The following is a 12,135-nucleotide window of genomic DNA, read 5'->3' on the forward strand; positions in this document are numbered from 1 at the left end:
AAAAATGATAAAAAGTCAATCTTGTTAAATTAAATTAATTATGAATTTATAAAAATCAAAACAAGTTAAAGGGTTAAATTGGCCTAAAAAGTGAAATCGGATCTTTTTAATTATTTTATACAAGTTCAAGGGCTAAATTAGTCCAAAAGGTCAACTCTAACCTTTTTTATTATTGATTTTTATTCCGTTCTAAATACTTATAACATATGGATATTTCATGTCTCTTAAGAAAATTGTTTAATTTGTCTAAATTACAATGAATTATAATAAATTATTAGATGAATTTACTATTCGATCCTTAATTTATTATTTGAATAAAAATCATTCAATCACTGTTGGTCATATATAAAGGCTAAAAATGAAAAACATTATAAAATTAGTGGATATCTCTAATAGGCTAAAAGTCTATATTCTTATTTAGTGTACAACCTTATTTTCTTAATTAGGGTATCACTCGTGTGAGAATATATTCATAGCTTCTCATCAATAAGAATGACTTCTATCTCTATTTCTTACCTTTATTCTCCCCATTTTTCTATTATTTTATAACAAAAAAATAATTTACTATATATAACAAGTATTTAGAAATATGGTATTTTCTCAAATGTGAGAATTATTTGAAAATAGGAATATTACTTCAATTAGTTTAAAATTTATCATTTTTTCTTTTTATTCACCTAATTTTAAAACTTAATGAAATGCTTAATCAATTTGCAGTACACTATTTTAAGAATTTAGAATATGGGTGTTACGTAAGTGTATATATGCCTTAGCGAAAAAAAAAAAAAAAACAAAAGAAAAAGAAAAAAGGAAAAAGAATGCACAATATCTCATTGCCATTCATATATAGATAGTTTGAATGACCTAAGGCAACAACTATAAATAGGACATTGGTTCTATATATGCTCCAATGGCATTAAGGCAGTAACCACTCCTTCCATGAAACCCAATTATTTGGTCACCAGCTGATGCAAGTGAAAAATGATTTCCCTTGTTTAAACCAAAGGGTCCATAAGACTTTTTATTGCTTTGGAATGTAATTGACTGAACCATTGTTAAATTGTGCTCTTCGCCATATGTTCCTGAGACTGAAATCAGAAACTCACTCGGGTAATCCAATATGACCTGCAAGAGTTTTTAATTTGATTTACTTTCAACTGTGAGGAGAAAAAAATGCAACAAAAATACTATCAGAATTTCCAACAAACAATGACGATTATACATGACATGTATATATTTGTGTGTGTGTGGAGATTGCATATGTATCGAAAGGACTTGAGCTTGCTGCTATCAATCAAAAAGTTCTCAAAAATGCAATTGTTGTAAAAACATTTTGTTTCAGAACGCAAAAAACAAAAAATAAAAAGTTCAAGGACAAAATGATATATTTACACCTTAAATAAAAGGAGAAGAACTGACCTTTTCCAACTTGCCTTCAGCTTTTGATCCATGCCTTTTAGACCACGCGGAAGACCCATTTCTGTCAAACTGAAAACGAATAGACTCAATTCCAAATTCACAAACTGTTAGTTGTATCTGTCTCAGCGTGCTGTAAGATTTATCCTCCCATGGATCTCCATAATGGCCCCCATACGGGCCAAGAATAATTGGCAATATTGGTTTTACATGTACCCCTATTGAATGGAGGTAGCGGTAAGCTGTTCCATGGAGTCCAATAATCTTGCCATAGGAAGATGGTGTTGAGAAAGGAATTCCTCTTGTACTACCAAAACGTCCATATGTATTTCGATTGCTTTTGAATGTAAGCGAGCAAATATAAGAAGAATTATCATCTGAATCATAATGTCCTGAGATTGAAACCAGATATTCTCGAGGATAGTCAAGTTTGACCTGTAAGTTCAAAACCATATATATAACAAAACTCTCATGACAATAAAGGTTAAGAACTTATTTTACAGGCTATGATCAATTAATAAGCTTTTCGGGCCAGAAGGTGTAATTAATGTGTATGCTTATTCACACATCATATATAATTTCATGCTTATTGTCTAAAAAACTACAAACAAATTGTCAATGTATTTGTTAGAAATGAATATTATGAAACATAGTTGTGTTTCATTGATTGGTCAAGAAGACAGGCATAAGAGAGATATATAAAGGAGATGACTTAATCCAATAGGAAATCGTATTCTCGAATAGGAATATTTAAGGAGTGGAGAGCAAGTAATGGAAGAGTATATATCTCAGATTACATATGGAAAATAATCATAACAGGAGAAATATATTCAAAAATATATTCCTTAACACCCCACCTTCAAGCTGAAGATGGGGAAGGACCAATTGAAAGCTCGTCGCAATGAATTTCAAACAACTGCTGCTCAAGCAGTTTAGAAATTTCAGCTATTTAATTATCACCAGAAAAATGCCAAACTTGAGAACATTGAAGTTGAACCTGTCCACAGACAACATGGTAATCAAGCTCAAAGCTTTTGGTGCAAGCATGGAAAACTGGCTTGGAAGACAAGTAAATAGCACTCATATTATCACACCATCGAGTGGCTGACATAGATAAAAGAAAACCAAGCTCAGTAAGGAGATTGAAGCCACATAATTAGCAATTGATTTGTATTCACTCTCCGTGGGTGATAGTATGATGGTGGGTTGCTTCTTAGGTTGCCAAGAAATAAGATTGCAACCGAGAACGGTAGCATAGCCATTAGTGGATCAACGATCATCAGTACATCCACCCCAATCACTCTCAGAAAAGACATGTAAAGAATAATCCATGCTTGGAAAAGAACAAACCATAATACATTATACCATAAAGTTAATGCGAGAGGTGTTTAATATCTTTCCAATGTTCATCCATAGGAGAGTGCATAGATTAAGACAACTTATTAACAGGCTACATTAGGCTAGGTCAATGTAACATACTGAAGGGAGCTAAGAATCTGTCCATATTGCTGCAGTTTGTCATAAAGCAGCACCCATTGTCTTACAAAATTCGAACTAGTTACGATGGGATGCAGAACACAGTTTTGATGCATTCAAATGCAACTAAAGCAGATCTCAGATATAACTGCTGATGCGGAACCCTAAGAAAAGCGTTTTCACACCCCAAATTAGATTTCATATAAAAACCCTAAATCCCAAATTAGGAACCCTAATCTCCGAATTAGGGATTTCTTATTGGATAGAATTGCGAATCTTGACCCAATACTCAACTAGAAGTATGAATCAAAGATATCAAGGTGAAAAGATAAACGCTACAAAGATTAATTGTCTTTGATAAGTTCAAAAACAAATTCAATGAAAAATCAAAGAGAATCCGCCTCTCTTGAAATAAAACGTATACAAAGCTAAGAAACCCTAAAAATTAAATAACATAAAGCCCAATTTAAATAAGCCCAATCACGCTAATTAAAATATAAAACTAATTAAAAGACTTAAGACCCACATGTTTGGATCCTGTTAATTAGCCTTGAATCTTCTTTTAGGTCTATCTCTTCAAGATCACCATAAGCTCGTTGTTTTTCTATTATTCAACATGCATCGACTGCGCTGAGTAAGAATTAAACCATTTATGAGTTTGATGCATTTTAATCCCTAGAAAGTATTGCGATGACCCAAGGTCATGAACTGGGAAAGCACACTAAGGATCTAGGAGAAACCAACCAAATTTTGCAATATCTGAACTTGCAAAGAATATCATCAACATAAACGAAAATGTAAACCAAAATCTATAAAAGAAGGTAGAAAGGCGACGAAACGAAGCCTTAGATGCTTGTTTGAGACCATATAAAGATTTATTTAACATATAAACATAATTTGGATGATTAGAATTGAGAATTCCTTCCAGTTGTTTCAGAAAAATTTTGTTGTCCAGAGAACCATACATAAAAATTTTGTTGTCCAGAGAACCATACATAAAAGATTTAGAAATATCAAAATGGCGCTATGGCCAATTATTCTTAGTGGCCAAGGCAAGAACAATGTAAATTGTGGTCATTGTCATTACAAGAGTGAAGGTTTTATCATAATAAATACCAGACTTGTTGAGCAAAACCCTTTGCAACTAATTGAGCTTTGTAGCACTAATTGGAACCATCAAGCATTCCTTTTAATGTAAAAGACCTATTTGTTATCAGTTACATTCTTGTCAATTGGCCTTGGAACCAAGCTCCATGTCTAGTTAGCAACGAGTACATCATATTCAACTTGCATTGCTCTTTGCCACTCTGGATAGGAGAAGCTTGTTTAGAGGTAGTTGGCTCAATCTGAAGGTAGTCAATTAGACGAGATAGAGCATGAGCCTCACGTTAGGTAAAAATAGATAGGTGAAATTGCAGATGGTGTATGCAAGAAGGTAATTTAGGGGTTGTATGAGAAAATGGAGGTCTAGAGTACTTTGTAAAGTCAACAACAAGATTGACAGGAGAAGGCAAATTGGCGAAGGTGGATAAGGGAGTAGTTAGTCCAATAATAGTGGGAAGGGAAGAGGATATACCTAAAGTGTTTAGCATGCAAATGTGCAAGGAGTGTATGCTAAATATGCAGACAAGTGTAGTGGATGATGGCGAAAGGGTAGAAGATGGCTTGACCAACACTAGGCATGGAAAATCCTTTTCATGAAACTTGACATGCCATGCAAGATAAGCACCGTTAGTTTGCTCATCTAAAGATCGGAAAGTAGAGTGAGAAGGACAGGACCAAGTAAACATGAGTAGGACGAAAGTGAAAATTATGAGTATTATAAGGATGAAGTAAATGATACACCACCCCCAAAAGGTTTAATTTCTAAAAAGGATGGAAATTTTCCAAACAACAGAAAATATGGAGATCTTTATATGAGATATGATATAGCAAATTATTAACAAGACACTAATTTCAAAGGCATAACTCTAAAACACTAAACGTAACTGAGCATGAGCAAGTAAAGTTAAACTTTTATAAACATGCCTAATTTTCATTCAACAACTCCATTTTGCCCAAGAGTATAAAGGCATGCAATGCAATTTACAAATCAAATAGATTGAAAATACTTGTTCAATTTTTGATATTCATCTCCCGCAATCTGAATGGAAGCCTTAAGATTGTATTGCCTTTTAACAAGGTTCCTAGAAAATTCAAGAAAATAGAATTCACTTCACTATTATTTTTTGGAAAGAAACCTATGTAAATCGAGTGAAATAATCAATAAACAAAATCGTATAATGAAAACCTAAATTAGATAAAATAGGACAAGACCCCAAACATCTGAATGAATAATATCAAAAGGAACAATGCTCTTATATTCAATGGACACGAGGAATCCCAAGTTAACTTTCCTAAAGAATAAGAAGAACATGGAAGTAAATTTGAAGAAGAAGACAATAAATTGAACTCTTTAAGAACATGAGAAAGAACACGGGCACTGGGATGGCCTAATCGAACATGTTAACTGTCTATCATAGGAATTGGCGACACCAAAGCTTGTTTGGTAGATGAAGGGGCAACATAAACTCCATCAGTTTGGCCCTTGATCAAAAAATCCTTGGTAACCTAATTCATAAAAAAAGCGAGTAGGCGAAAATTCAAAATACACAGAATTACCAAAGGTGAACTTTTGAACAGATAAAAGGCTTTAAGTTGTGGAGAGAACATGAAGAATATTATTGAGTGCCAAAGAACCATTTAAAGAAGTAATAGAGGCATTACCAATATGAGCTATGTGCAACTTTTGTCCATTGCCAACATGGAGTTGATCTTACCTTGCTTTGGAGTGGTGCACACATGGCTAAGAGATCTGGTGTCACATGGAAGCTAGTAGCAGTATATGGAAACCTTGGAGTAGCAGGCACATAATGATATGGAGTAAAATTAGAGGGATAATCGCATAAGAAGCATTACAAAGTGAATCTGTAAATTTGCTTGAAGCGTGTAGGTAGGACGAAGGGAATACCGTCAATGGCATGTAATAGTCATATGGTTTCACCAACCACAGATCTAGCATTGGCTACACGGTTAAAATTAGGAGCATCTAGTGATGAGGGACTTGAGCCAAAAGAAGGACGATGAGGAGTTGTCTGCCTAAGCATGCCAAAGGCATGAATTGAGGCGCACAAGGAGCTGCTGTCACTGTATTGGCCATGAAAGGTTCAAGCAAGCTTTTAATCTATATTTCATGTGCAACTACGGACCATCCAGCTCATGAAAGGAAACTGGGTCAAGTTGCAAATTTAAGATGGTGATAATACTATGAAATTCACTCCCAATATTTCAATAAATTAAGCATAAAATTCGGCAGGAGATAGAGGTCAACCAACAACACCCAATTCATCCGCGAGTGCCTTAGCACGCCGCAAATATTAATAGGTTATAAGATCATTTTTCTTTAATTCATGAAGAAAAATATGGATTTCAAGTTTATGATTTTGAGAAACAGATCCAAAAGCATTTGCTGAGGCTTGCCAAATTTCAGATGCGGAAAAGAGATCAATAACATTAGAAGAGATTTCCTCAGTTAAAGAAGTTAATAACCAAGCATCAAGCATCTCATCTTTCTTAAACCATGTCTCACAGGCAGGATTAGGAATGTACTGAGTAACATCCATAGTATAGGAATGGTTTTTGGTCGAGGGAATCATTGAACCATCAATATAGCCATGCGTTTTGATAATTGAGCAATGGAATAAACTACATCTTCCATGCTATATAATTGTTGGTATTTAGTTTTATAGAAAAGGAATGATTGGCCTACACAAAGGATGTTGAAGAAGGCAAAGGTGCATGAATAAGATTGATGGAAGTTTGACTTGTAGTCTGAGAAAAAAAATTCATGGCTCTGATACCAAGTTAAAAATAAATATGATGAAAGAAAATTGTGTTTTCTTGATTGATCAAGAGGACATTATATATGTATATACGTGTGTGTGTGTGTGTGTGTATGTATGTTGGGGACTACCTAATACAATAGGAAATAGAATTTAGAATAGGAATATCTAAGGAGTCAGAGAGCAAGTAATGGGAGAATATGTATCGACTTGGAGCAAATGAATGCAACATGTTTACAAGTTACATATGAAAATTCCTAAATATATTCCTTAAACAATATTAACAATTACACTAAAACTCTTTATATATTTCAACATAAAAAATTTGTTTTGTATTTGTTGGTGACTCCTATTTCTAGCATTACTTCCTTTGCTGCACTTTAGTTTCACTTTAGAAAATTTTTTGGTAGATTAAACTAGTAGTCAACGTAACTTAACTTTACAGTTAATTTTGTAAGATCATATAACTTTAACTTGTCTTTTTTTCTTTTTAAATCTATGATTTTTATTTCAACAGGACATCACTCACCAGAATTTGGTTAGAAAAAGTAATAATATGGTACTAAAAAAATATTTCATTTAAAAAATCATATCTTGTCATAATACATTAATTTGGTGTCTACTTATCAATTTCTTAACAAATAATGTTGTTTTCATGAAATAAGTTTCAAAAAGAAAAAAGGAAAAAAAAAACACTCTTATATGCCTTTTAAGAAAAAAAATAATAATGCCATTTACGTTAAAAGGTTACCAAAGAAAAGAAAAAAAAAAGTTAAAAAAAGAAAAAATGTATTTTGTAACATTTCTTTTTCTTTTCTTACATTCCTTCGTAATCATGATTTTTTTTTTGAAACATATAATTTTTAGTATCATATTACCATTCCAACTACAGGATTCCGGTGCACGAACTCCTAATAAATAAAAATTAAATTAAAGTTGACTAATTAAAAATGACAAATTGAAAGTGTGTGACCTTAATGAAATTAAGTGCAAAATTAGGTGACTGGTTGGTATAATTTACTCGAATTAAAAATTACCATTTCATTAGTCGTTTTAAAGAAAGTAAGCAAGTGTTAATCATTTTTTATACTTCACCCTTGTTACTAGTTATCTCTATTTAATTACTTCATTTTTCTCTTTCTTATCACATTTCTGTCTTCCTAATCACCCTTTACCTCTTTTATACAAATTTAGTAAAACTTTAATAAAATTTCTTTTCTAGAATTGAAATTGTTTAATAATCATCTTGATTCTTGCAAGTATTTAAAACAAGAGGATTTTTTTTTTTTTTTTTTGGCTAATTTCATAGTAAATCAACATGCACCTTGCTATAGTGGAAAAATAACAAAAACAAATTTAATAGACCTAAGATCAAAAAAATAAAATTTTGAGCAATAAATTAGCATATTTATTTCCTAAAAAGAAAAGAACAAATGAAGTCATAATGGACTTACCATGTATTTATTGCCTCCAATGCTATAACCACGCCTTCCACACCACATAGAGCGCCCATGCTTATCATACTCAACTTGTAATGAATGAACTATAGATCCAACCCCTACTATCAATTGCCTTATTGTTGTGTGAAATCCATCATCCCATACATTTCCATCTTGTCCTCCACATGGTTTACAAGTTTCAAGTTGATATGACATAGGAATTGGCTTCAAATACACTCCAATGGAGTGTAGATAATCACTGCATGTTCCATGAAATCCAATTATTTTACCATATGATATTGATGATAATGAGAATTCCTTGTTTCCACTTCCAGTACCAAATGGTCCATATATCTTTTTATTGCTCTGGAATGTGAGTGATTCAATTATGGTAGAACCAGAGTTTGCACTACTATAAGAGCCTGATGTTGAAATGAGAAACTCATCTGGGATGTCAAGCTTAATCTGCATAAGAGGAAGAGTATTAAGATGGGCATGAAAAATCACCTTACAAAATAAAATAGGAATAAAGGCCAATTTAGCCTTTAAATTTGTTTAGCAGAATAAAAAAGGTCATATTTGATCTTCTAGGCCAATTTAGCCCTAAACTTACTGAAAATGATTAGAAAGGTTAGATTTGACTCTTTAGGCAAATTTAGCTTTTGAACTTGTAGTATAACTTTAATTTATTCCACAACCACCACCAAACCTTAGGCCCAAACTAGTTGGGATAGACTATATGAATCCTTTGTTTCAAATATTCACTCCGATCTTGTCAAAAATAATACAAAGCAAAATATTGTTCGGAAAAAAAATTTTTAAATACTTTTTGTAAAAGATTTTGAACAAGAATTTTAGAATCATTTAATATATTAATAAATAGAACAAAGCATAAATTAGACAACAATTAACTAGGGTTTGCTACATGTATCTTTCGCCTCCATTATATTTTGTTTGTAGCTATATCCTCACTAATATCGAAAGACCATAGATTTTTAGTGACAATTTCCCTCCAAGCAAGTTTTAGGTCGACCTCTTCTCTTTTTAGTACCCTCAACTACTAAAGTATCACATTTGAGAATTGAGGCATGTGATGGTCAGCATAATACATGACCATACCATCTCAGGCGTCATTCTCTTATTTTATCTCCAAATTCTACCTACTTGCAGCCTTTTGTCTAATGTGATCAATTTTAATCTCATCCAACTTTATGTGCCAAAACATTCATCTGAATTAGTTGCACTTGAGCACTAGCATACCATCTAATCTAACCTCACTTTCCTACTTTTCTTAAACCAAACTCGCAGTATATGTATTCTCTCTTACTTCTACTTAGCCTAAAACCCTTATCCTCAAGAGTTCTCCATAGTTCCCACTTTTGGTTCACTCTCTCACTAGTTTCATCAAATAGGACAATATCATATGCAAATAGCATGTACTAAGAAACATCCTCTTGTATATTACTTGTTAACTCATCCATTACGAGGGTAAATAAGTATGGGCTCAAAATAGATCCTCGATGAAGCCCAACTATTACGGGGAACTCCTTTGCTCCGACTTTTCTGACACCGGTGACTGCATTTTCATACATATTTCCAATGGTTTTATATACTTGGTATGAACTTTCTTCTCTAATACCCACTAAAATACTTCCCTCGACACTCTGTCATAAGCGTTCTCTAGGTTAATGAATACCATGTGCAGATCCTTCTTCTTTTCCCAATACATTTCCATCACTCTTCTTAGTAGGAAAATATCCTATGTTGTAGATCTACCAGACATAAATCAAAATTGTTTCTTTGATACATTAGTAATGTCCCTCAATCTATGTTGTATTACTCTTTCCCAAAGTTCATTATATGACTCGTAAGTTTAATACCACAGTAGTTATAAAGCTTTAATGTCTCTCTTTTTCTTATATATCAGTATCAAAGTGTTATTTCTCCACTCATTCAACATCTTTCTACCTCTAAGCATGGCTTTGAATAACTTTGTTAACGAAGCCACTCTAACTTTCCCAAGACTCTTCCAGATGTAGAAATACTATCTAGACCACGTATGTTTCAAACATTCGTATGTTTCAAAGCCTTCTTGACCTTATTATGCCTAATTCTACGAGGTACCTAAGGTTTCGATCAGTACATGAAGGTCCGTAAAGTACTCATGGCTTTTGTTGAATGACTGGTCGAAATATCACCTCCAGCACTCTTTCATCTCTTTATCTCATGTTAACCCCCGACGAGAATCATCTTTAATGCACTTAACTTGGCTCAAGCCTTAACCCTTTTCTCTCTTAGTCTTATGAGCTTGTACGTATCTTTCTCCCCCTCTTGTTCCTAGCTTTTGATATAAGTCTGCAAATGCTTTACCTCTAGCTTTGCTGACTGTTTTTTTAGCTTCTCTTTTCGCTTACTTTTCTTCAAAGTCCTCCTCATTAGGTGCTTTCACAACTACTCTCGTTTTGCTTTGATGACTGTTCACATCTCTTTCACTAATCCTTTAGACACACCAAGCACTTCGCTTGCCACTTTCATAATGCAACCTGCCATTTCTTTCCATAGGTCCTCCACATTAGCTTCTAAGTTTCATACATTCTCCTTCAATAGCTTGTCCTTAAAAACAATTTGTTTTTTCAGTGTCCACCACTTGATTCTTAGTTCTCTTCAACACTTCTCCTTTTTCATATTGCTCTGCTCTTTACATCTAATATCACTATTCCATATTAAGCTGTTAAGGTTTCTCCTAGTCTAATTTTTCAATCTTTACACATAACCTTATCCTTGGAGTAAGTACGAAGTATATTTGGCTCTAGTTACCCCCACTCTTAAAGGCGATCAAGTGTGACTATTTCATATGCAATAAAAAGATTTCATATGCAATAACCAGTAATAAAGGTCAATTTTAGAATGTTCAAATCAATACATATTTATAAGGAATACGATGTACTTCATGTATCATGTTCCTCTATTTTATATCATTTTCACTCAATTATCAGTCAAGATAAAGAAGGATATAATATACTACATGTATTAATTTTCTCTGTTCCATATTTAATTAATTTTTTTAATAAATTAAAGAGCCCGATGCCAACTATAGTTTTAATAAATATTTATACAATGATTCTCACACTCTAAGTACAAAATCAGGGGCTAAATTAACCCAAACTATTAAATGTGATCTTTTATCATTTTATTGAAAGGGTCAAATTTAAACTTTTTAATCCCACTAAACAAGTTCATGGCCAAATTGGCTTTATTGCATCAATATATGTGTGCGTGACTTACGGTCACACCTATTCCCCTAACCCTCTAGACCTAATATTTGATTTAAATTAGCATAATTGCTTGGAAAAACTAAATGTTAATTTCAAAAAACCTATTCAATTAACTAATTTGATCCTTCAAAGTTTTTTTTTCTCTTAAAAACTTAATATTTTGGACCACACCCATAGACTAGCAGTGTATCTCCCTTGTTTATTTATTTTAAAAAGGGAGGATCAGTTCACTCTTAACACAAGTCATCTCATGTTCATACAATAATTTAATAAAGGCATAATATTTTTTTCCCATACTAAAAATTAAATAACAATTTACATCTCTGTTAAATGAATAAATTCGAACTAAAATTGTAAACTAATAAACTGAACATTTAGTTTAGAAACTAATTTAAACCATAATCAAAGTATGTTTAACATTATTACTTTCTATATATATATATATATATATATATATAACCATATCCATATTAAAACACATACCAATGACATTACCCCATTTATTCATGTTCAATAAATGGTTAATATCATAATTAAGGACAACTTTCAACTACGATACATAACAACTTTATATATATATATATAAAACAAATACACTTTAGCTTGGTAAAATCACACTTCTTCTCTTTTCTTTTTACTTATTAGTCC

The 12,135-nt window shown here is 32.5% G+C and overlaps 1 protein-coding gene across 2 annotated transcripts in view; it reads right to left on the reverse strand.

Moving 5' to 3' along the window:
- Positions 1 to 810: 810 nt before the first annotated feature.
- LOC105629546 (jacalin-related lectin 4) overlaps positions 811 to 12,135 on the reverse strand; it is a 33,340-nt gene continuing 22,015 nt past the window's right edge. For both annotated transcript variants that reach the window (XM_089723601.1, XM_089723600.1), the window contains 3 exons: positions 8,228 to 8,677; positions 1,420 to 1,851; positions 811 to 1,125 (listed from right to left, as the gene is read on the reverse strand). In XM_089723601.1, the coding sequence (XP_089579727.1) occupies positions 877 to 1,125; positions 1,420 to 1,851; positions 8,228 to 8,677 (1,131 nt within the window). In that variant the 3' untranslated portion in view covers positions 811 to 876. The remainder of the gene's footprint in view (positions 1,126 to 1,419; positions 1,852 to 8,227; positions 8,678 to 12,135) is intronic.

This window comes from Jatropha curcas, chromosome 7 (assembly GCF_041381405.1).
Source record: "Jatropha curcas cultivar XTBG-Jc1 chromosome 7, XTBG_Jcur_1.0, whole genome shotgun sequence".
Taxonomy (NCBI): Eukaryota; Viridiplantae; Streptophyta; class Magnoliopsida; order Malpighiales; family Euphorbiaceae; genus Jatropha; species Jatropha curcas.